This window comes from Barbus barbus (assembly GCF_936440315.1).
Source record: "Barbus barbus genome assembly, chromosome: 27".
NCBI lineage: Eukaryota > Metazoa > Chordata > Actinopteri > Cypriniformes > Cyprinidae > Barbus > Barbus barbus.
The window spans coordinates 12,053,845-12,080,172 of record NC_136755.1 but is presented as its reverse complement, the minus strand read 5'-3'; the positions used below and the strand labels follow the sequence as shown (position 1 = coordinate 12,080,172).

The 26,328-nt window shown below is 37.5% G+C and overlaps 2 protein-coding genes across 3 annotated transcripts; one reads left to right on the top strand and one right to left on the bottom strand.

The window, feature by feature from the left end:
• On the bottom strand, positions 1–18,247 carry LOC306846776 (peroxisomal ATPase PEX1-like). Its single transcript, XM_079380381.1, has 24 exons — positions 17,956–18,247; positions 17,696–17,836; positions 17,352–17,435; positions 16,122–16,236; positions 15,351–16,030; positions 13,871–13,990; positions 11,833–11,956; positions 11,651–11,751; positions 11,480–11,571; positions 11,210–11,342; positions 10,326–10,422; positions 10,044–10,214; positions 9,796–9,950; positions 6,084–6,270; positions 5,849–6,009; positions 5,547–5,681; positions 5,388–5,452; positions 5,152–5,294; positions 4,027–4,130; positions 3,760–3,936; positions 3,242–3,472; positions 2,885–3,079; positions 574–704; positions 1–443 (listed from the first exon to the last, which is right to left on the bottom strand). The coding sequence occupies exons 1-24, from the start codon at positions 18,061–18,063 to the stop codon at positions 359–361; spliced, it is 3,735 nt and encodes a 1,244-aa protein (XP_079236507.1). The 5' UTR covers positions 18,064–18,247; the 3' UTR covers positions 1–358.
• Positions 18,248–21,253, top strand: LOC306846775 (deubiquitinase OTUD6B). 2 transcript variants are annotated; one of them, XM_079380379.1, is made up of 7 exons: positions 18,248–19,086; positions 19,209–19,351; positions 19,463–19,567; positions 19,644–19,956; positions 20,471–20,532; positions 20,639–20,745; positions 20,842–21,253. In XM_079380379.1, exons 1-7 carry the CDS (start codon positions 19,017–19,019, stop codon positions 20,924–20,926), a joined length of 885 nt encoding a protein of 294 aa, XP_079236505.1. In that variant the 5' UTR covers positions 18,248–19,016; the 3' UTR covers positions 20,927–21,253. The 2 variants fall into 2 exon arrangements, with proteins under 2 accessions (XP_079236505.1, XP_079236506.1); XM_079380380.1 differs by having other exon boundaries at positions 18,806–19,086; positions 20,639–20,711; positions 20,842–21,249.
• Positions 21,254–26,328: the final 5,075 nt, after the last annotated feature.

The window sequence follows — 26,328 nt, the reverse complement described above, 5'->3', positions numbered from 1 at the left end:
ATAATTCACAGAAGAATTGTCATTTATTAAAAAGTTAATTACATATTTAATGTATACACATCTGTTTTCTGTTGTAGTTTTTTTTTTTTTACATTATATTGCCTACAGCTGCTAAGCAAATTTAGCAAACACGTCACTTGATAAACTTATTTGTTCAGTGTGATTGAATTCAAGTCAAATCTTGATACATTCCTCTACTTAACATCAAAACATCATAAGTATGCATTTGAAAGAGAAGTGGAAAAATCAAGAATGTGATACAAACCTAAGTTGATCTTATCACACACAAGAATCTCAGCAAAAAAAATATTTCACCTTCTTAATGCCCTGAGCTGTATTAATTTATGCAAGGCCCTCATTAAGCCAATGTCACCCGCTGACCTGCTTTAAATGAAGCAGTGCTCTGAGACTTGCCTTCCTTTGAGGCTCCGTAAGACTCATATCTGCACAACAGGAGAAAACCAACACAAATATGTGATTCAGCAATGCAGTGGTGTGACTGTGGTTACACTATATTTCAGGTGATTTATGTGAATGAAGCACAGAAGTGTGTATGTGAGATGCATAACTCACAGTTCAGTGTATCTCCTCCAGTCTTCTCTGCTGACAGATGCTCGAGTGTTAGCCAAAGCGGAGATCAGGTGAGTTTGGCATATGACAGAGCCAGGCTTACTGGGGCCAGTCTGCACCAGAGATGATTCATCCTATAAACATAGAAGAACAGCTGATCTCATCTACTGAGCAGCAACAGTCACTATACACTGCTACACACTCTAACACAGTCCTCTCTGGTGGATGGATGGATGGAAAAAGTAATGGGATACTATACTAGCAATGGATGGATAGATATATGCATGTATAGATGGGAAAATTAGAGGCATATATTCATTGATGTATGGATGCATGCATGGATAGATGGGTATATGCATGTAATCGCTAGATGGATGGATGAATAGGTGTATGGGTGTATGCATGGATGGATGGATGGGTGTATGCATGTATATATGGATGGGTGGATAGGTGTATGCATGTATAGATGCATGGATGGTATATTGTTGGATAGATGGGTGTATGCATGTATGGATAGGTGGGTGTACACGTATGGATGGACGGATGAGAAAACTAGAGGGATACATCAATGGATGGATGGACTAGATGCATGTATGGATGGAAAAATTAGACGAACATAGCAATGAATGACAAAACTGGATTGATTGATGAATGGAATATAGCAATGGGAAAACTGTATATAACAGCAGGTGGATGAATAGACTAGATAGATGTAACAATGCAGGGCTCGCAAAATTTCAAAATCCCTGGTAGCCCTTCGGACAGGTACTCTTCAGATTTTGGTAGCCTGAAAATTTATTTATTTAACTAGCCCAATTAAAAAAAGACCATAAATGTCAATCAAAAACATTTTCAATACACATATCAACGAATATCAAGGAAAGAGTTTTATTTTACTATTTACAGGGTATCTGCAGAATTTTTTAAAATCAATTTAAGGCAATTTATGACTGAGCTGCACAAGTAAAATGAACACCGTATGAGTGGGGTTGGACAATATCTGTGGTAACATTAAGCCTTAAAATGACATGATTTACAATTCAGATACAGGTTTTCACAAAAACAAAAATCGTATAAAAAGGTATTTCAGCCTTTAAATTATTTTTATGAAAAGGGATAAGTCAAACATATGAATTATTATATTAATTTAAAACATAAATATTACTGTCTAAATTGTTTGATTTTTAGAAGGCACCCCACATAAAAAAATACTATAGTAATTTATAGTAAATAATATTGTGTTTTTGAACCATGCTATAGTAAAGTGTATTATACTGTATATATTATAGTATTTACACCACAGTTTAATGAATGGTACAGCATACTGTAGTATTAACTATAGTGAACATATAAACTGTATACTTTAGTATTATTTAGTTTTTACTACAGTAAACTGTAGTGTATTGTAGTATATCCTATAGTTGAAGAAAACTTAGTACAGTATTGGGTAAAGTCATTTGTTTGTATTACTATAGTTGTTACCACAGCATCTATAGAATTACCACAACAAATTAAAGTACTTTACTATAGTATGGTTCAAAAACACTATAGTATTTATTTACTATAAATTACTATAGTATTTTTTCATGTGGGACATTAACTTCTTTTACATTTACAACTCTATGCGTTTGCTACATAAAAACATGGGTCGATCTAAACATAAGATAGGCTTTTTGACCCTGGACTGTTGTTGTGATTTGACGATGACTATTGTTATTGGTTTTTTTTGGGGTATTTTTTATGTATTCAATTAAAAAAAAAAAAAGATAGGCTTTTTGGAAATGCAAATTCATTCTCTGCCATTAGGTGGCGCGTTAAGAGCGGCTGCTGAAATAAAGCAGCACCGCGTATTTTATAGGCAAGATTAAATGAAAATGTCAACGATACGTTTCTGAGGACAGTCGGTTCCCTTCAGAGATACAGTATATTCACAAAGACATCCGTGCCTTGTTTTGACTTTAAAACGTGCAGTGCTCATATTTATTCAATGACATAATTGCCTTTTGAAATTTCCAGCCATATCGCGATTCTTGCCTTTCCACCCCCAACTGTAAGACCTCTTGAAATTACAAGTAAGACTTTTCTTATACCATTTAACGTATTTAAAACCTTTTAAGGCCTTAAACTCCATGCCCTGTATTTAAGGTAGCCCGTCGGGCAGGGCAATGATACATTTTGGTAGCCCGACTGGAAAACACAATAGCCCCGGGATGTTGGGCTAGCGATTTTGCGAGCCCTGCGAATGGATAGATAGGAAATTTGATATATAAAAAATGGATGGATTGATGGATGATGGGTGAGAACGGTAACTGACCAGGTTTCTGCGGTAACTGTTCTTAACCGTGTTGACTTCTGCTCTGAGGCGTTCTGAATGCTCATGTGTCAGTTCCTGAAAGCCGTCCTGCAGACAGGACATAAAAACTGGGGCATGACAGGAGTTTGGATCCCTCACTGACGCCCCTGTCAGGTCGGGGGCGGTTGAATTGGGTCCAGACAGGCACTGAGAATTCTGGGAGCAGAGCAAACAGAACATGACAGCTCAGATAAGCAGCTCAAAAAGTGTTAAATCATATAATCAATTACAAAGACATTTGAAATATTATAACACTCATTTACACATAATTGTAAATAATAATCCATTAGAAGTCCATTTGGAAATTTAGTGTCCCACCAGTTCAGACAGAGACTGGTTGTCCAGTTCAGACTCAAAGGAGCTTCCGAAGTAAAGGCGCCAGATGTTGTGGCGTGGGTCCTCAGGTGGGAGTTCACTGGGGTCCAGCAGAACCATAGAGTGCTCCAGCCCTGCGTCTCCCTCCCCAGCTGAGTCATCTGACCCGCTGCTATGGTTCAGGAAGATCAGGGAGGAGAGGCTGACATCACTGTCTGACCCTGAGCCCAGATCCTATAAAACACAGAGAGAGTCTGCTTCACATGCAAGCTAAAAATGTACCACTGATGTACTAAGCTGAAAATTCAGCTTTACCATCACAGAAATTAATTACATTTTAAAATATATTCAAATAGAAAAAAGTTATTTTGAATGGCAATGTTTCAAAATATTACTGTTTTACATACATACACATACATTTGTGAATTACCCAACCCAATCTTTTGAACTGTAGTGTATATTTTGACCATTGTTAGGGTTTTATCGGTATGTGTGCATGTTTGAGTTTGTGTGTAACACACATGCAGAAGGTTGGGCCCCAGGCTGCTGTGGATCGCCTCTAGCTGAGCGTTATAGAGAAGGGCCTTTAGGTCGGCTCCAGTGAACAGCTCTGTTGCCACAGCAATCTGCTCCAAGTCCACATCTGCAGCCAGTGGCACAGAATGAGTCAAAGCCTTCAGGATCTCTAGTCGGGCCTCCTGAAGGACAGGTGTAAATTAGTAAATTGATACTGTAGGTATTACAGGTATAAAGAGGTTAAGCTGATATATGCCAGACACCATGCTGACCCGATCAGGAGGAGGGCAGTAGAGAGACTTGTCCAGTCGTCCGGGTCTCAAAAGAGCAGGATCAATCAGGTCAGGACGACTGGTGGCAGCCAACACATACACCCCTAAAAATAAGAAACTATGTACTGATTTCAGATATCTCACAAATACAATGCAATCTTTTAAAGATCAAAAATACACTCCAGATAACTAGCTTTGCTCTATGGTTTCAGTCTGATGTTTTTAAGGAAGTGCTTGGCAAAAATTGTTATTTAAATTTTTTTTTTATTTAGAATTAGATGCATTAATTTAGCAATATAAATGAACAACTTTTTAATCTTTCTTACTGATACAGATAGTGATGTTGCAATAAGCAATAACCGCAGCTATATTAAAAGCAACAAACTATGCATGAAACTTCTCACAATGTTGCCGAATGAACACTACACAACAGAGTCCAGTGGTGTGACATGCTTTATATATTTTTTTTTGCCTAACTGTAACATAATTATAGAGTTTTTATATTACTACATTTTATTACTACCTTATTATACATACTACTGTTCAAAACATTTGGGGTCAGTTAATTATTTTGGAATATATTTAAACTTTTGCAAAGAAGCATTAAATTGTTTAAAAGTGACAGATTGTTTTATTTTACATTACAAAAAAGTCTTTACTATTTCAAATAAATGCTGTTCTTTTGAATTATTTTGATTATTCATCAAAAAGTCCTGAAAAAGGTTTCATAATTTTCACAAAAATATTAAGTAGCAAAATATGTGACACTGACGACTGGATTAATGGCTGTTGAAAAAGAAAATCAGCTTTGCCATCACAGAAATAAATGTATATTTTAACATATAAAACAGTTATTTTAAATGTAATAATATTTAACAAATCTAACTGTTTTTAGTGTATTTTTTTTATCAAATAAATGTAGCTTTGGTGAGCATACAAGACTAAAATGACAAAAACCTTCACCTAAAATCTGCTGTTGATAGCGAAAGAAAAGTCCATGGACGTGTTATGTCAACCACCCACTTGCACACAGATCAACAAACTGAGACCATGAAGCAGGTCAACACGGAAGAACCTCTAGCTGTTGCTGTAAAACTCAGGTATACATGTGAGCATTTGATGTACCTGTCAATCCTTCCACTCCATCCAGCTGAGTAAGCAGCTGATTAACCACACGGTCAGTGACCCCTGTGTTGTCATGACCCCTTCGAGGGGCCAGAGAGTCAAACTCATCAAAGAACAGTATGCAAGGTTTAGCTTGTTGAGCCCTGCAGCAACACAGACAAACATTCAATGATGGCTCTAGTGAACTGCTTATATATATATATATCACACAAAAGAGACTGTGCCTTTGGACAGACCTTTGAAACACATCTCTAACTGCCTGCTCACTGGCTCCAATATACTTGCTGAGGAGTTCAGGGCCCTGGAGAAACACATATGTACACATAAATATAAATGACAATAAATTATATATTTATACATTATTTTGATATCAGTACACACAAACATTCCCTTACTTTGATGCTGATGAAGTTCATGCCGCTCTCTTTGGCTACAGCTCCAGCCAGTAGCGTCTTGCCTGTGCCAGGAGCTCCATAGAGCAGCACACCAGAGCACTGACGCATGGGCAGACTAGAGAAGAGCAGCGGGTACTGGACACAACAGACCGTTACTTCCAACACACAGTTTTTGTCTAATGAATTTCCTTGACTTTCCCAGTTATTATGATAAATGTTCTTGCACATATATTGGATTTTTTTTTAGTTTGGGAAAGCTAGTCTTCCACTAAAATGGACATATTGTACAGGGGCAGCTGTACCTTAGCTGGAAGCAGTATGATGTCCATCAGGAGCTGACGTGCCTGATGAAGTCCCCCGATACGCTCCATGCCGGCCCCGCTGGGAGTCTGCAGCTGAGCCCCCCAGAGGGAGGGTGGGGTGAAGCCCTGAAGGGCCTGTCTGAAGTCCTTATAGTTCAGATCTGTAAAAGCAGAAAGCTTAGATTTCAGTAAAACAGCTGAATCCTAGAAAGATATAACTAGATTAAACACTCGCCTTCAGAGCTGCCATTGTTCCTGCTGTGAAGAGTGTTGGCATGGATGGCCCTCTCGAGCAGCAGGTTCAGGTCTTGTGGCATGAATCCTTCTGTTTCTCTCGCAACACTGTCTAGGTCAAGAGTAGTTTGATAGTCCTGGAAGTTCTTTTCGGCTATTAAAGACCTTAAAATCTCAACCCTCTGAGCCTATAAAGAGAAACCATCATATTACAGTCGCTATTTTTTGCAGGGAAATAAAACACCAAGCAAGAATACAACCCGAATTGCGTAAATGTTCAGACATTTTTTTTTTTAAATTTGAATAAAATGAAAACTAAAAGAATTTCAAATCACATGAGCCAATATTTTATTCACAATAGAACATAGATAACATAACAAATGTTTAAACTGACAAATTGTGTTTTAAATTTTATGCACAAAATGAGCTCATTTAAATTTGATGCCTGCTACAGGTCTCAAAATAGTTGGCACTGGGGCATGTGTAGCATCTCCTCTTCTTTTCAAAACAGTTTGAAGACGTCTGAGCATCGAGGTTATGAGTTTCTGGATTTTTGGTGTTGGAATTTGGTCCCATTCTTGCCTGATATAGGTTTCCAGCTGCTGAACAGTTTGTGGTCATCTTTGACGTATTTTTCGTTTAATGATGCACCAAATGTTCTCTATAGGTGAAAGATCTGGACAGCAGGCAGGCCAATTCAGCACCCGGACTCTTCTACTACGAAGCTATGCTGTTGTAATAGCTGCAGTATGTGGTTTTGCATTGTCCTGCTGAAATACACAAGGCCTTCCCTGAAACAGACGTTGTCTGGAGGGGAGCATATGTTGCTCTAAAAACTTTATATACCTTTCAGCATTCATAGGGCCTTCCAAAACATGCAGGCTGTCCATACCGTATGCACTTATGCACCCCCATCCCATCAGAGATGCTGGGTTTTGAACTGAATGCTGATAACACGCTGGAAGGTCTCCCTCCTCTTTATCCCGGAGCACACAGTGTCCGTGATTTCCAACAAGAATGTCAAATTTGGACTCGTCTGAACACTTTTGGAAACACAAATTGGACTTTGAAATGGTCCATTTTAAATGAGCCTTGGCCCACAGGACAAGACGGTGCTTCTGGACCATGTTCATATATGGCTTCCTTTTTGCATGATAGAGCTTTAGTTGGCATCTGCAGATGGCACAGCGGATTGTGTTTACCGACAGTGGTTTCTGCACTTTTGAATCATGCCGATGAGTGATGTGGTGTCGTCTGAGGGCCCGAAGACCACAGGCATCCAACAAAGGTCTTCGGCATTGTCTCTTACGCACAGAGATTTCTCCAGTTTCTCTAAATCTTTTGATGATGTTATACACTGTACATGATGAGATTTGCAAAGCCTTTGCATTTTGACGTTGAGGAATGTTGTTTTTAAAGTATTCCACAATCTTTTTATGCACTCTTTCACAGATTGGAGAGCCTCTGCCCATCTTTACTTCTGAGAGACTCTGCCTCTCTAAGACATCCCTTTAATAGATAATCATCTTACAGACCTGATGTCAATTAACTTAATTAGTTGCTAGATGTTCTCCCAGCTGAATCTTTTCAAAATGTCTTACTTTTCCAGCCCTTTGTTGCCCCCGTGCCAACTTTTATGAGACCTGTAGCAGGCATCAAATTTAAAATGAGCTCATTTAGTGGATAAAAGTGTAAAATTTCTCAATTTAAACATTTGTTATGTTATCTATGTTCTATTGTGAATAAAATATTGGCTCATGTGATTTGAAAGTCTTTTAGTTTTCATTTTATTCAAATTTAAAAAACGTCCCAACATTTCCGTAATTCGGGTTGTAAAACTAGTCTTGTGTACACTTTTGACTATAGGCATAAAGTCTGGTCAACAATGCAACTTATTCTGGCAAGAATTTAATAACATAAACAACACAAACAAAGCAAATCCACTAGCAAACTCAGTAACTTCCTCTTTTAAAAAAGTGATCATTGTACCTGGGAACGCAAGTCCACATTCTTTGTTAAATTGCAGTAGGGCTGCATGATTAATAAATAAACCAAAATTGAGACCTGGCATTGTGCGAAAATGATAGTCATTAATATTAGTATTGTAATTTTAAAGGGGTAATGACATTGATTTTTTTATTATTTTAGTATGCTCCTTGAGGTTTACTTATTATGTTAAGTTTTTTTGCACATAAAAACAAATAAATATGTGGGAAAATTATTATTTTCAACCCTCATTCTGACCCTCTCTCTGTCACAATTTACCAGGAAACACGGAAGTACGGGATGAGGACACGGCGAATTCACAAATCTAGAGTCTTTAATATCCAACAGGATTACAAAGAGCACAGGCAGGGAAGACATTCAAGGACCGAACAACACTAACTGAATGGACTGGGGCTTTTAAAGACAGGACAATCAAGGAACTAAGGAGAGACACCTGGAATCAAATTAACAATTAACATGAGGGAGAAACTGGGTCACAGAACACATGGGGAGCAAAAACACAACAAAAGCAGTCCAATATCCTGACACTCTCTAAAACAACCTGTTTTAAGGGACGGGCCCTTTTAGGCTTCTCAGGAATCAGACACTGTTATGATTGGCTAACGTCATTGCATAGGAAACAGTGTCAATGCCCCCTGCATGTTTTGACATGACAAAAAAATAAAAAAATACGGTCATTTACAGACAAAGCATTATGAAATCAGTTTGTGATGCAGCTGCAGTCAGATCTAGTACCGCTTCATCTTTCAACAAATGTTTCTTAGTGAACTCTCCATAACACGGTGCCTCGTTTCAATCCTCTGACACGATCTGGGATGCCATTAAAAATAAACTATCCACCTGTTCCTTACAATGGGATCCTTCTGATATTTGTACAAAGATGCAAACGAGCTGTTTAAACCAAATGCACCAAAGCAAATGTTCTTTCATTCCATTTGTCCTAGTGCATGGACTGTGTCACAAAGCGAACATGCATCTGTATACTGTATTCGGTGTAGACAAGCAAGCGGCAGTGACACGACACTCGCATTCAGCATAATTAAGTTTCAAGCCGTTAAGTGTCTGAATGCCAGTGGGCAGGGCCTATGGTGAGAAGATGACTATTCGTCATTAATGTCTTGCTCTGGAGGCAGTGTTTGTTCAAATGTTTGTGCCCAGGTGGTATCATCTTGCACCTCAGATCCAAAACGAGCCGTTTTTGGAGCTTAATTAAATAAATGCTTTGTTTATAATGAGGAGGATGCTTTGATCTATGAAACTTGCAGGATGTTTTAATGGTACAAATACCTCTTATATGTCAAAAGATCAAGGGAAATTTGATTTCTAATGTCATGACCCCTTTAAAGTTAAAATTATTGCTTTTATTATTGTTGTTGTTTTTATATATTTTTTCTTAAATCCTTTTTATTTTACAGTGAAATATTACAATAATCATATTTATTATTTTATTTAATAATAATCATATCATAATAATTATTGTTATTATAATATTATTGTATTGTATAGTCATATTGATATATAATCCCAAAATCATAAACCCATTTAAAAAATATCCCAAGCACATCAAACCTAGAGCTTTTCTGTACTTAAAAACAAAACAAAAACACACATTTTAAATCACCATTTAATAAAAAATAAAAAAACACACAATATTTAATTTTTTTACCCAAACCATGCAGCCCTAGATTGCAGTTTCATAAACCCACCTGATCTGGTGTTTGGATCTTGCAGAAACTTTGGAAGAAGTGTGAACCCTGCACCGCAGTCAGAGTCTGATGAAGGGCATGTTCACTCTGTGCTGTGACCATCAGAGCTACAAGACTGGATCGCACCACTATCTCATCCACCAAATCCCTCAGACCTGAGGAGAACATGCAGAGCGAAGGTGCCAATCAGATGGTTCCTCACAGAGATACCTGATGAAGAGTCAGGCATGTCTGTTATGATGACTTACTCTGTGCGATGTGTTGCCGCAGTACTGCCTCTGGCCCATGCTCGTGCTCAGGTGAGGTTGCTGCACCGGTCACGTGATCAAGGTCATCCAGCAGTACCACCGAGGGCTGTCTCCAGACCGCCTGCTCAAAAACCTCTCTCAGCTTCTGTCTGATTGTGTCTGCTCTCTTACCTAGGAATTTCATCCATAACATTAAGAAATTTGATGTAAATGAAAGGCAAAAATCTTGCATGTTAAATTAGAATGCACAGCAAAACAGGTCAATCTAATTTTATTCTGTACCTTTCAGTGTCTTGCAGTCCACAACTTGAACATGGGTATCCAGTTGTTCACTGGCCTTTCGACACAGTGCTCTGGAGAGAGAAGATTTTCCACTGCCCTGTGGAGAAATGCAGGACATTTATCACAGATATCTTGTACTATCTATTTATTCATTCTTTTACTTTCATAATATTTTATTGTTATCTTATTGTCCAAATAAACTTACAATTTAAAGTTATCAAGTGCTTGGGAGCTATTGCTACATTCCATTCAACTCCAAGTCCAACTTTCAATCTTCTGTCTTAAAACAGCACTTGAAGTCAAACAAAAAACTAAATATTTTAAATATTAAACCGTGTGAACACACAGTTATTCAATATTTGCTGATTCACTTTTAAACTAGTTAAATACATCAGTGAGTCCAATTCCCTGCATTAAGTGATAATAAAACCTGTTTTATAAAATATTTGAAGAGACAGATCTGTGATATATGATCTTGAATAATGTACTTTGTTTATAATTGAACACCCGCAAAACAATTACTAGCATTGCCTTAATGCATAAGGGAAAGGAAGGAAGGGAAGTGGCGTGTGACCAAGTATGGTGACACATACACGGAATTTGTGCTCTGCATTTAACCCATCCAAGTGTACACACAGTAGTGAACATACAGCTGCGGCGCCCAGGGAGCAGTTGGGGGTTCGGTGCCTTGCTCAAGGGTCTCACCTCAGTCGTGGTATTGAGGGTGGAGAGAGTGTTGGTTATTCACTCCCCCACCTACAATCCCTGCCGGATCTGAGACTCGAACCCACGACCTTCGGGTTACAAGTCCAACTCTCTAGCCACTAGGCCACGACTGGTGATCTTACTTTGAAAGCACTATGGCATACATGTCTGAAGGTTACCTTTGCACCTGTGATGAGCAGAGCTCCGCCCCTCAGTCCCCGTCCTGTGGAGACCAGTTCACGTGAGAGAGGACCTCCCATTAGAGCGTGAGAGATGTGCTCGAAAGCCGACCTGCTGATGTCCTCTACCCCACTGAGTAAACAGATTCAACAATCGCAAACAACAAAGAAAGGCTAGCCCGACTCATCAGAAAGTGAATCTTGTTTGCTGCTAAGGATATTAAAAAAATACATTGTTATTTCCAGTTTTTGAAAAGAATACAAGCATACCCAAGAGAGCTGAGGGAGGGAAAGCCAAGATGTGGATCTTCATTATCATTATCAGAGCCGCTGTAGTCAGAATCATGTGGCTCTTTGACAATCTAAACAGAGATTGAGCTGGTTTGTTGAGAAGGCAGGAGAAGGAGAAATAATCTTTAAAAATGATATGTGACTTTATACCTGCACATTTGTTTTCTTTAGTAAACTGGTTGATAGAAAGAACATTTCATCCTCTTGCTGTTGCTCTGGTTTTAGCACAGTCAAGACAAACTCTTCTTTTCCTGAGGAGAGAGAAACCCAGGCTAGTCTGCAATAAAAGTAATGTGATTGAAAACATACATTTTGATGGTTCTTCCTCACACCTTCAGCACAGGGTAAGAGAATGACGTTAGTGCGGCCTGACAGACAGGTCAAAGGCTGATGGCTCTGAGCATGTAACCAGTTGAGAAATGCAGTCTGAATATCTTCTTCTTTTTCACTCTCTGCCTGCAAACAGAAAGAAAATAAGTTTACAATACAATATTTTCATTATCTGACAACTAGGGACGCACAATATTGGATTTTTGGCGATATCTGATATTTTTCAAATCATTTTGGCCGATACCGATATATTTCCTTTTGTTTGGAAACAACACCAAGTCTCTCCTGTGCAGAAATTATAAGCAAAATATTTTATTCAATTTGGGTTAGTTTTTAACAAGATCTTATTTGTTAGAATTAAATAAACCATAATAAAGTTTTTTGACAACACATTGAAGCTTTGAAAATAACTATAAATAAACTATATATCAATCGCTGCATTTGTTTTGCCCAGAAAGATGCAGTGTTAACCCTAACATTTTATTTTATTTATAAGATTTAACATTTATAGATGGTCTAAAGCAAAAGAGCTGTAAAAATTCTGAAAATCTTTTAGAGCTTATGATTTGCTTAAAAAATAAAACATTACACATTAATGAATAAATCAGTATCTATAAAATTATTTAATTTACAAGTGTCATGTTTGTGATTTTTTTTCATGCAAGCTATAGCTTCTGACCTTTAAATCAAAACATAATCATTATTTTATGACATCAATTACTGCTTTATTTAATCAGAATCACAGTCTAAATGTTACTTGTGTATTTTACTTTTAATTTAATTAGACGTAAGCCAACAGCGCCTCCTACAGATTAAAAGTCCTTACCGAACGGGCGTTAGAACCGGGGGGAGCCTGTCACTGCTTCCGATGCACGTGCTGTTACTGTTTACTAGTGCGTCATTCTGTATGTGCTTTCACAGATTAAATGCAGCGATCCAAAAGAGTGAATCTAGTTTTCATTGTTATGCTGATGATACTCAACTATATATCTCAACAAGACCAGATGAAACTTCTAAACTAAGCTAATAGATTGTGTAAAAAATGTAAAAGATTGGATGACCAATAATTTCCTCCTATTAAATTCAGATAAGACAGAGATATTACTTATTGGACCAAAAAACAGTACACAGAATCTCTTGGATTACAATTTGCAACTAGACGGATGCACTGTCACGTCCTCTAAAGTCAAAAATCTGGGTGTTATATTAGACAGCAACTTGTCCTTTGAAAATCATATTTCCCATGTTACAAAAACAGCATTCGTCCATCTTAGAAACATTGCCAAGCTTCGAAACATGCTACCTGTTTCTGAAGCAGAAAAGCTAGTTCATGCGTTCATGACCTCTAGACTGGACTATTGTAATGCACTGCTAGCTGGTTGTCCTGCATCTTCAATAAACAAGCTACAGATAGTCCAAAATGCAGCGGCTAGAGTTCTTACCAGGTCAAGAAAATATGATCATATTACCCCAATTTTACAGTCTCTGCACTGGCTACCTATTCAGTTCCGTATCATTTACAAAATATTATTACTTGCCTATAAGGCCCTAAATGGTTTAGCTCCTGCGTACCTAACTTGTCTTCTGCCACGCTACAATCCAACCCGCTCCCTAAGGTCGCAAAACTCTGGACTTTTGGTAGTACCTAGGATAGCAAAGTCCACTAAAGGAGGTACAGCTTTTTCACATTTGGCTCCCAAACTCTGGAATAGCCTTCCGATAACTTCCTGGCAACGATTTGTATCGTAAAAAGCGCTATACAAATAAACTTGAATTGAATTGAATCTAATCATCATTCAAACAAAACTTTGCTTCAAGAATGAGCCACACAGCTGACGTGATCTAATCACTAGCACTCCCTAAGCACATGTGAGTTAATGTATTCCTCTTATCGGCAAGACATATCGGCATCATTTTTCATATCGGGGCGATGCCGATATTTACATTTAAAGCCATTATCGGCCGATTCCGATATCAGTCTGATAATATTGTGCATCCCTACTGACAACATAAAACATTATATCTGAAAGAAAAACATACCAACGGTTTAAATGGTTGCACCATGACTGCTTCTGCAACTCTTGGCATTGATTTCAAAGGCTGAATCCTCACAGCCGATCGAGGGTCTATCCTCAAACGCCTCTGTAGCACCTTTGGGATCTGCAACAACAAAAGATTTTTACTATACAGAAAATAAATACCAAATTAGCCTATATTAGATTTTTTTTTCTATTTATTTGTACCAGTTTATATATATATATATATATATATATATATATATATATACACACACACACTGTACAGTGGGAAAAAAAAGTTTGATCCCCTGCTGATTTTCGTTTGCCCACTGACAAAGAAATGATCAGTCTATAATTTTAATGGTAGGTTTGAACAGTGAGAGACAGAATAACAACAACAAAATCCAGAAAAATGCATTTCAAAAGAGTTATAAATTGATTTGCATTTTAATGAATGAAATAAGTATTTGATCCCCTATCAATCAGCAAGATTTCTGGCTCCCAGGTTCCCTAGCTGCCCCGGCTACAAGACCATTCAGAGGAGAACTGGGTGAAAGTGTTGTGATCAGATGAGACCAAAATCGAGCTCTTTGGCATCAACTCAACTCCCCGTGTTTGGGGGAGGAGGAATGCTGCCTATGACCCCAAGAACACCATCCCACCATCAAACATGGAGGTGAAAACATTACGCTTTGGGGGTGTTTTTCTGCTAAGGGGACAGGACAACCGCACGGCATTAAAGGGACAATGGATGGGGCCATGTACCGCCAGGGCCAGGGCATTGAAGCCAGCGAGGGCATTGAAAATGGGTCGTGGATGGGTATTCCAGCATGACAATGGCCTAAAACACACAGCCAAGGCAACAAAGGAGTGGCTCAAGAAGAAGCACGTTAAGGTCCTGGAGTGGCCTAGCCAGTCTCCTCTGTGATTGCCAACAAGGGTTTTGCCACCAAGTACTAAGTCATGTTTTGCCAAGGGGTCAAATACTTATTTCACTCATTAAAATGCTAATACATTTATTACAATGATATTACACAGCGCCTGAAAGTAGTCCCCAGCTATATAGTTCTTAGTCATCGCAACTTTTCATTTTCTATTGGTCTTAGTACACGATGTAACTACAGAAGAGTCAAGCTTTAAATAGGAAAATTATCGAAACTCTTTGGTTATTTTTGAGCGAGATGCTAATGGTCTAATTCGATTCAATGATCTATGCTAAGCTAAGCAAAAAGTGTTACCGCCAGACCTGGAGATCGGCTGAATGGATTCAAAAACGGTAAAACTCAACTTTTTAACTCTAGGGGAGTGTTCCTTTAACAGGGCATTGCCAGATGGTTGCTAAGGTGTTTTTGTTACATTGTTATACAATTACTATGGTGTTCTGGTTGATTATTAGGTGGTTTCTACTGGCCAGAGTGAAAAGGTCCCATCCCTAGAAATTATGGTGATAAACAATATTTCTATGAAAAAGTTTATAACAGAACTTGAATGGAATAACTTACCCAAACTCTCCCAGAGTAAATTTCTTCACATTTACTGAATTTCTGGTCCTCCTGCAGCCTTTTTATATTGTGACAAAGCATTCTGACCACAACGACGTTCTCCTTATTTTCCTCTGTGTCGTTCCATTTTTGAGGTCCGTCTCTGATCTTCTTCTTCTCCATGGCCTGCTTTACCTTCTCCCTGAGTTCTTTAGGAGAAAGGATCTTTGAAAGCCTACCATATGTTAGTGCAGACTGCCCTGGATTCCAGTTCTCTTGCAGGTTCCATGGCAGTATATGGACATCTCCGTGACATGAGCCTAGATGGCTGACAGACCTAGGCGGGGTTCCACAGGTCCGGAGGATACAGTCTTTCAGGATGGTGGGAATTGTGGGAACTGCGACATTCTCTTTTGCAGGCTCAAAACCTCTTGTAAACAGGTATCTAACCAGGCTTTTCAAATCAGCTATTCCTCCCCAATGGCCTTCATTCTGACTCTCCAGATGATTACTGAGGGGATCCTGATGGACGACTGAGCTGGAGGAAGACATGACATCAATGTTCTGGTGTTGTAGATATTGGCTTGGCTCTTCTGATCGAGTTTGAAGCAGTTGTTCACCTCCTGGATGCAGTTTTGGGGAGACAACAAGCTCTGTGAATTGCTCCAGTCGGCCGAAGGGAACAGATGGAGAGAGGGATGCTAAAAAACATAGAATCATTAGTGTAAAAACATCAGTTCATACCCAACAACAACTCCTGTTTTACACGCCTTTAAAATAGGGCTGACTGACCTATCCTGATATAGATGACAGTGTGCTGGTCCACCCACACAGGAAAAACACCCTCACTGAAGACCACTCGGATTTGATCCAGGAGTCGCTGCTCCAGAGTCATGCTGTGCAGCTCCTGGAACAAAGTTCAATCAGATATTAGACCAAAAAGATATTCACAACCTATTTTACTTCTGTAATCTAATGTATTCTCAAATAAAACAGGATCAGTGAGGAAAAAATGTAGGAAGGGACTTCGTATCCAGGATTGAATTGATCGGATCATGAAAAGTGGGTGTTACATATCCGAATGAATCCAGACATGAATGCAAGGTGGCAGTCAATTTTTAGAAGTAGAACATAGAGAGATCCAGGTAGACGTCTTTCGGTAAAATTGTAAAATATTGAAGATAAAATCATAAATCATAAATGATAACAGATAATTACAGAAGATAATAATAATGAAAATTACAATTAAAGGAAAAGATTAGAAATTAATACAAAATCCAAACTGAGTATGTTCTGCTAAAATTTTAAGAGAGTAATCTAAAATCTAAGTATAATAATGTTCAGAAGTCAAAAGACAAAACCCTTTGGGGCATGTAATAAGAGCAAGATAAAAGAAGCTTTTTGAAAAGTCAATTGGACTGATATATATACTAGAGACTTACATCCTCTTACAACATCACAAGATGTTTATGTCCAATCAATAAACGTCAGATGCTCTATCTACGAATATCACTTAAATTAGCTTGAAGTCAAGGCTTGGTCGCGTTGACATGACAATGAAATGTAATAGAAAATATCAGATAAAAATAAAGATGGGGCTGTGGTTTCACACCTTTAGAAACAGATTTTTTTCCAAAAAATAAAAATATAATAAATAAGTTTCCTTTAAACACTTTATAATCATAAGATGTACCTTTCCATGTCGAATCTAAAAGAAAATACTATTTAAATGGAATATGAGTATGGAATCGATAACAATAAATGAGAATAAATATATAATACTTGGCTATAAGAGTAACATAAAAGAGTAATATGAAACAGTAATATGAATATAATGTGGAGTAATAATAAAAGAATCATAATGAATAACTCAATATAAATATGCTGTATAAATGAATATGAAAAATATAACAACATTGAAAATTTGCATACACCAATTTTAATGGACATATATCACAATATATCAGCTAAACATCTCCTAGAGACTGAAGACGGAGGTGAATGATGCCATCGTGAACTCACCAGGATCTCCCAGTCATCTGGAGACAGAGGCTCTACGAACACCTGCTGCACTGACTGCACCTGATGACAGGGCCGCAGATATCCCTACAACACATTACATGCATCTGCTTCAATGGTTCTCTTTTAAAATTAGCCTTCCTCATAAATCCAGGTTTTTCAAGACAAAAACTACATTAAAACAAGTTAACATCTTCATGTTTAGTTAATGTGTTCAATTTAATGGATGTTTTGTCTTGTTTGAAATCTTTTGAAGTAATCTTGAGAAGAAAGATGATATTCTGAAGAATGTTGGTAACAAAACAGTTTTGGTTTCCATTGATTTCAATTGATTAATAGCGACAAACCTGTTCTCCCTCCTTGAGCCCAAGTTTCTCTCCCAGCTGTCTGCTGATCTCAACTCTGTCCTCTGGACCTGAAGACCTGGACCTGATCCAGCTGAGGAACACGGGTGCAGAAACACCCCATGACAGCTCCAGGATCTGGTTCTGACAGCACATTAGTGTTGCATGATTCAAAACTTTCAGCACTTTGCATGAAGAGAATCACACAGTACAGACTAGTAACTGGCAAGCATATATTATAAAGCAGCTAGAAGGATGCAAACCTCATGAAGACAGAGATGAGTGGCGAAGTTTGATGACAGCTGAAGAAAGCAGTTCTTGGTGTTATTGAAGACTAGCGTGACAGGTTGAATCCCTTGGCTTCCCAACATTTCCTGCGAGGCTGCAGAACCTCGCTTCTACTACAAATGATGCCTTATTTCAATGAATCTGAGGTATTAAGGCCAGTATGCTAAAACTGTCAATCTGAAGAGCACGTCAGACATTATAATCAGAGTGTCGATCAGTCGCTGTTAGAACGAACATGTTCGATTAGCTCCGTCTCACCGTGTTGCCAGATTTCACTTGGAAAACAAGTGAAATTCATTCACAGAAGAATGAAACAAGCCCCAGGCTACCACTCACAGCAAAATGTGCAAATCAGTTTTTTATGTTATTTATAGTTTTTTGCACATTTGTGGACCTAGAGGACGAGCTTGTAAGGAGTTAAAAATGACAGCTCGATACAGCTGGTGGAGATATAACTGATACAAGTTGTTCATTTTGTTGTGCTAGGGGACCAACACTAACAAGCTCAAAATACGATTGTATTTTGGAATTGAGCCCCAAAGACCGCGACCTACGACTAACGTTATCTTTTTTTATAAGTTAATTTAAGAATAAAGAAGCGCCAGTGTCCTCTTTTAAGCGGTCATGGCAACACTCTTGCGACTTGACAACTGTTTCAAAATAATTCGGGCCAAAAATAAGACACTTGTTTTAAGGCGCTGCGTAAATTACTGGTTTAAATTTGTGTAATTTACTGTTTATTTATTATCTTACTTTATACCATTGCATTAAAATACCCAGAGAAAAATTGTGGAAGTAAATAAGACTTTTATTTTGAAATGTTGTATTCCCGGATGTGTTCAGTTTCTGTGTTCCACGCGCTTGACTTGCAGAATAGATCAATTGAACTGAGAATCAATGGATTTCTAATGAGCTGAAACCGCAATTCAGTCCTTGCTGAGCAATAACTCAAACTGATGGAAATTAATAACATATTTATCGTTTAGGTCCATTTTAGTAAACATTTTATAGCTCTGAATATTTTGTTAATTTTGACATGGAGGAACGGGAGACAGCAGAGGAGCTGTTAGCCAAACAGCATCGCAAGGAAAAGAAAGACATGCAAGGTAAGACAACATGTCACTACCTTTAAATTAAAATAATTCTATAAATATGTATTAGACTAGGATTATATGAACGAAACAAAAATGTGTATAGTGCATACTAAACATAGATGTCTGTGTCATAGCAAAAATACAAAGTATGAAAAATGCTGTTCCCAAAAATGACAAGAAAAGGAGGAAACAGCTGACTGAAGACATCGCCAAACTAGAGGCTGAACTCACTCAAAAACATGAAAATGAGCTCAAACTATTTCAGAACGCTTCCTCAGTAAGTCAAATTGTGATGTTGTTAGACATTAACACACCCTACCTAGAAACTGTCAAGTTACTCATCAGTGCATCTCACTTATATACATACTGTATCATGGATTGTTTCAAGGTGGAGGAGGTTTCAGATGTACTGGATTCTGTCAGTTTGGCAAATGAGGAAGAAAAAATGGATTCAAGCATGCAAGCTCGGACATCTAAAGCCCAGAAGAGACGGGTCAGTTCTTTTCCATTTTGGGTGGCTGTAGTTTAAAGTCTCTTTTAATGATGCTGACAATTCTTGGTGTATTTAGGACAAAAAAGCTGCTCTTGAGAAGGAACGAGAGATCCGGATTGCTGAAGCAGAAGTGGAGAATCTCACAGGCTCCCGTCATCAAGAGGGTCTGAAGCTGAGACAGAAGCTGATGGAGAGGCGCCTGCAGATCAAAGAGATCTCATCTGATGGTCACTGCATGTACCGTGCCGTGGAGGATCAGCTGATGGAGAGACGCGCCCCTCTCAGCCTTAAAGAGCTTCGGACTCAAACAGCTCAGTACATGAGGAGCCATGCAGATGACTTCCTGCCGTTCCTCACTGACCCCAATTCAGGAGACATGTACACTGCAGGTGAATGCCATACACTTCAGAATGTGATCGAAATACAGTAAAAAATTATATATTATTACAATTTCAGATAACTGTTTTTTATTTTAATATATTTTGAAATGTGATTTATTCCTGTGAAGATAAAGCTGAATTGTCATTACTCCAGTTTCAGTGTCACACGATCGTTCAGGCATCATTCTAATATGCTGATTTGCTGCTTAAGAAATATTTTTTATTATTTAAATGTTGAAAACAGTTGTGCAGATTAATAATATCGTGGAAACTGTGAAATAATTTTTCAAAAGAACAGTTTTATTTGAAGTGGGAGTCTTTTGTATCATTATAAATGTCTTTACTGTCACTTTTGTTGAAATTAATACGTCCTTGCTAAATAAAAGTATTCATTTGTTAAAAAAAAACTTCTTGACTCAAGTTTTAAATGGATATGCGCAGAAGTATTTCATTAAACTGATTTCTTGTTGTTTCATGATATGAATGGATTTTATTGTTAACCCTGGATTCGTTTTTACTTTAGATGAGTTTGAGAAATACTGCAATGATGTTGCAGACACAGCTGCTTGGGGCGGACAGTTAGAGGTAAGAATATCACATAATGTCATTATAAATTGCACATTAAGAATCATAATCCAACATTTGCCTTTTTTTTTTAATATCAGTGCTTTTCATGTTTTCTCCATGACAGTTAAAAGCCCTTTCACAGGTCCTCCAGCTACCGATAGAAGTCATTCAGGCAGAATCCCCCTCTGTTATTATTGGTGAAGAATATGACAAGCCGCCAATCACACTCGTGTAAATAACTGAAGATGTTTATTTATTTAAAAATAAGATTTGGTACAAAAACATTCTGTACTGCTGCACTAAAACGCGTTTCACTGTCTCTTTCAGTTATATGCGGCATGCGTATGGACTTGGTGAACACTACAATTCTGTGGAGTCTCTGAAAGATTTGGCAAATGAGGAAGAGGGCTGACCCATCACTGACACGCAGTAATATATGCATTGGTACATAATTAGCCTGTAGAAGTGGACCTTCTGGAATTCGATTCCATTTAGCTAGGATCAGCGGATTCGGTCAGGATGCTCACAGAGGATGATGAAATAACACATGCTGGTGACTTCAATTGCAGTGGACAAGCTTCATGTAACAGTCCATGCTTGCCAGTGTTATTTATGAATAAACTGCTATGTGCTTTGAGTTATTTTTTGGAAAACTGCATATCTGCATGTAATTTGCTCTAAGAGGTGCTGGATCATGGTCATGCTTACACCATTAAATAAAGATAACTTTATATCAATGAAAAGCTTCTGTGTTAAATAACATCATATTAAATACTCATCCACTGTAAAAAGCAGAAAAAACACAGAGGTTAGACTAAACAATAATTAAAATAATATCACTTCATAATTTTGACACAGTCTATTCAATGGTTGTTCAATTCGTTGTATAAGGGCAAATATAAATTTTAAATGGCCAAAAATGTAATGTTTAGCTGTATTTCTACAAACCTGTTACTACATGATTTTCCCCATTACAAAACTTGAAAATATTATGCAGAAGAAATAACATTATTTAGACACTTTGAAATCGTGACGTTAAGACAAGTAAATAATCTCATTCTATATTTTTGCTAAAAAGAACGTCACAAATCAGGGATTTAATAGGCTTAAGACATTTAGGTTGCACAAATTGCAACGGTCATAGAAAATGAGTAGAAAATAAAAATGCAATATTTAGTTCGACTATTAAACTGATGTGTTTGCAAAAGGTGAGTCCGTTTTATCTGTACCATAGCTACTCTTTCTACGAATAATATAATTATTCTATGATATAGTTCAAAATAATATAGCCTATGAATCATACTAAACAGAAGAAAACTATTTTGACCAACAATAAATTACCGGAAGCAAGAAACCGCACGACCAATCCTTTAAAAGTCATTTTCATTTTATATTTATAGTTGACAGACAGAGCTCAATCTGGGAAATAACGTTCTTGAGGAGATCCCACCTGTGTTAAAACACCTCAGTTGTCTAAATAAACTTTATTTATATGGAAACAAAATCAGCCATTTGCCACCAGAGGTGCTGGGTAAGCAAACTCTTTCTTGTTTAGGTTTATTTTATCGAACTGGGTCAGTATTATTGATTGTATAATATTGTGTTTACAGAGGATCTACCAAACCTTGAGCTTCGCAATTTGAACCACAATAGAATCAAGGTCATACTAGCAGAAATAAAGAGGTGAGATGACTCGAGTCTGTTGATGCAATTTGACTATCATGTTATCAGATTTTTGAAATGTTTTAATTGATTTGCAGGCTGTGTAGTCTAAAAAGCATCAGTGTCACAGACAATAATTTGACAGAACTACCAGAGGCAAGACAGACGACTATCATCATACTTTACTCAATTTTTATAAATATTAGTTTAAGTGTTTGTTCTTTGCTTAGGGCGCTCTTGGATGGTGTAAGCTAGTTGGTGTAAGCTAGTTGGACAAATTGCCAGCCATTTCAGCTGTTTATTTAAATGTTTTAGTTATTTATTAATACTTTTGTCACTGTGTATGTATTTATTTATTAAATAAGATGATTATACTGAAATATAGATAATATATAGCTGGTTCTAAATGTTAATTAGTGGGACTTAAGCCCCTTAAAAATCTGTGATTAATTGTAATCCTGTGAAGACTGACATAGGAAAATAGATAATAGTAATAAACACAAAAAGAAATGAAGAAACTTTTTAATTTTGTTTATTTGAATATCATATTTGATACATACATTTTGATATAGCAGACTACTCTCATAAAATACATTGAAATATCAGTTGTCACTCTATATTTCCCAGTCTTAGTAAGAGGACATTAAAATGCTTATTTTCATGATCAAAGATCTGTACTTTTAATTATATGTGCGAACTAAAGTAAAACGTAAAAATAATCAAGCAAAACATCACGTTTCTTCAGCCAAGTGTTCACCTTGAAATAGCACTAACAATATAAAATATGCTAAAAAGAATAAACTTATCAAAGCAAGGCAAAGTTTTGATCATTTTGATAATTTATAGGCCTTCGAAATTTGCGTATCAAAAGGCTTTATAGGATTAATGTTAACTTTTGTTCACTAACTCGTATACTATAAAGAATCTGTTATAATATTTTATAAGATGTATTTCCCTCTCTCTCTTTAATTTTTAGTTTCAGTTTCTTACATTGGAGGAACTGTTCTTTGAAGGAAACAGTTTAGTTCCATTCACACTGATGGCGTCCATTCAAAAGAAAGAAGTCTTCTCATTAAAGGTAACTTTTTACATATGTGGCCCTGGACCACAAAACCAGTCTTAAGTCTCTGGGGTATATTTGTAGCAATAGCGAAAAATACATTGTATGGGTCAAAATGATAGATTTTTCTTTTATGGCAAAAAACATTAGGACATTAAGTAAAGATGTTCCATGAAGATATTTTGTAAATTTCCTACTGTAAATATATATAAAAAAATATTTTTGATTAGTAATATGCATTACTAAGAACTTCATTTGGACAACTTTAAAGGCAATTTTCTCAATATTTTTATTTTATTGCACCCTCAGATTCCAGATTTTCAAATAGTTGTATATTGGCCAAATATTGTCCTATCCTAACAAACCATCAATGGAAAGCTTATTTATTCAGCTTTCAGATGATGTATAAATCTCAATTTCTAAAAATTGACCCTTATGACTGGTTTTGTGGTCCAGGGTCACATATATACTGTACATATTACATTATATATATATATTCCACTAGAGCAGGGGTCACCAAGTTCGGTCCTGAAGGGCCGGTGTCCTGCAGAGTTTAGCTCCAACCCTAATCAAACACAAGCAGCTAATGCAAAAACCTGAAGCAGCTAATCAAGCTCTTACTTGGTATACTTGAAACTTCCAGGCAGGTGTGTTGAGGCAAGTTGGAGCTAAACTCTGCAGGACACCGGCCCTCCAGGATCAAGTTTGATGACCCCTGCACTAGAGGATGATAGTAGTGAGAAAACAAATTGAAGTCATTAGAATCCTGAAATGGTTAGTTTTAACTATAACTTTCCCATGGTGCTGCTGACTGTAGTTTAATGTGTTCAGGAGCTCTCAGCCAGGCTGATCCTCCAGCAGAGCACTAATAAGTTGTCAGTGGTGTCCAGAGCTCTGCCAGCGTACCCAGAGCTGCAGGACATGCTGTCTCACTGGGGCCAGTGTGCTTTGTGCTCACAGCCCTTCCTCACCACCTAGCTGGAGTGTGTGCAGTTCATTAACACCAGGAAGGTACCAGCTCATTCTGTGTAACACCAGTGTTCAGCATTCAGTGCCTGAAGTTGAAAATTGGCAGGACGTGCTTTGCTCAGGATGTCTGATGAAAGTTTAATGGTTTGACAACCTGCTGAATTACACTTACATAATAGGTGTTTAATATGCCTCAGGCACACAGACAACATTTGTTATTTGAATCAACAAAGATTAACAGGGTCACAATTTAACTTCATGACCCTGATTAGTAAATATTAGCCAAAACAACAATGCCATTATGTTCCTTCTTTTTTCCCCCCGGATGATCCACATTGCATGTCAATAAAAGTACAAGAGAATATTAGACTCTTCTTTAATAATCGGAGTCTGTTCTTTTGTCTTTGAACAGCATATGGGAATGAAAAGCTCTCAGTCTGTTCCTACAACTGCTTCAACAGAGATGACCATCAGTACTATGGGCTCATACCATTATAAATTACAAATGCATATTATTACCCCTGATTGATCATGATTAATCTCTGTTTGTTATAAAGTGTGAATAGTTTATATTTTTGCGATACACCAGCAGATGGCAACATTTGATCACTGCCGATATTTGATCTGGCTGTTAGATTGGTATCTGCAGAAGTGAATCTTTTTTTTGTTGTGCATGAATCTCACAATAAGTCAGTATGCTTCTGTATTAGACTCAAATGACATGCACTTTTCTATCATTTATACTTAAAATTAAAACTGATTTTATATTACAGTAAAATAAAATTATTTATTTGAATCATTTTTAAGTGCACAGTATGACTTCTATTATATATAGTCATTATACATTGATTTTAAAAGTCATTTTGAAGTAATCTGAAGCACTCCACCACAGGCTATGCCCATTTTCGATACTTTTTCCATTCACATTTCCCCCCTTTCTATAGTCTGGCTTTACGCTTGCCATTATAATTCCCTACAATGAAAGCACTCCATACCTACTCTCTGTTTGGGCCAATGGCATCTGTTCTAACCTGAGAGGAAACTTCATCTCTCCAAATTAATTTCTCATGCAGGCCTCCTGAGCTCTGAGCAGAGTCTACTGAGTTGGGCCTGATGAATAATGCAGCAGGTTTAATTGCAAAGCCAGAAACTAATGACTTTGGACTGGTTAACAGCAGGGGAACCATACATCTCTGCAAACTGAATGAAAAATCATTTCAGAAATAAGAGGGGGGGGGGAGAGAAAACGCTAATTGATGAATAATTAAAGCTTGAGGTACAGGGCATAATTGTGACATTTTGTTTCAATCAATTTAGAAGTGCGGGGAAAAGTGCACTTAGGAAACTAATGGCGACTGTGTGGATGTCCACTGAAAAGTGCCACGAGACTCAGTCATTTATTATACAGCCCTCAGTCAAGCTCAGCCTTTATTCTAGAGCAGTTGCCTCAATTTCCAAGTGATTGTGCACTTGGAGGGCATTAATGCGCCTCACAAATGGTATATGGACTCCTTGTGAAAGGAGGAAAGGAGTGTAAACAAGTCTGTTTCGGTCTGATGTTACTATTTTTTATACATAATTTATACAATTACTTTCTTTGAGGCAAATACACCAACAAGCAGTCCGCTTGGCCATGATAAGATTATATTGTATTCAAACGTCAGCAAAATCAATCAACCAAAAGACAAGGCTCTCATTACAGCATTTCCCGAACCATCCCCCTGTATTACGATCACAACCATCTTTGTAAATCATCGGGAGTGCATAAGGATCTTTTGTTTATGCTTTGGCACATTTGGTCCAGCAATCGGTCCAGCATGCAGCTTTGTTGAGTCACGATGCTTAAAAATGTTCACAACTTCTGAAATGTGAATCTACATTTGCTTGACCAGCAATTCTTCCCCAAAACATTGACCCAACTCAACAGAGTTGTTTGTACAATTTTTTTTTCAGCTGATTTCAGGTTCCTAATGTTTGAATGCATTAAGCTGTTACCATTAAAAGATTTTTGTTTAGCTGTCGCTTTTTTCATACTGATTAAGCAGTAGCACAAGAGTGATGTTTTCCAAATGCCTAGTCATGGCACAAGGCCATAGGTAATTACAGCTGTGCTACTATTCAGA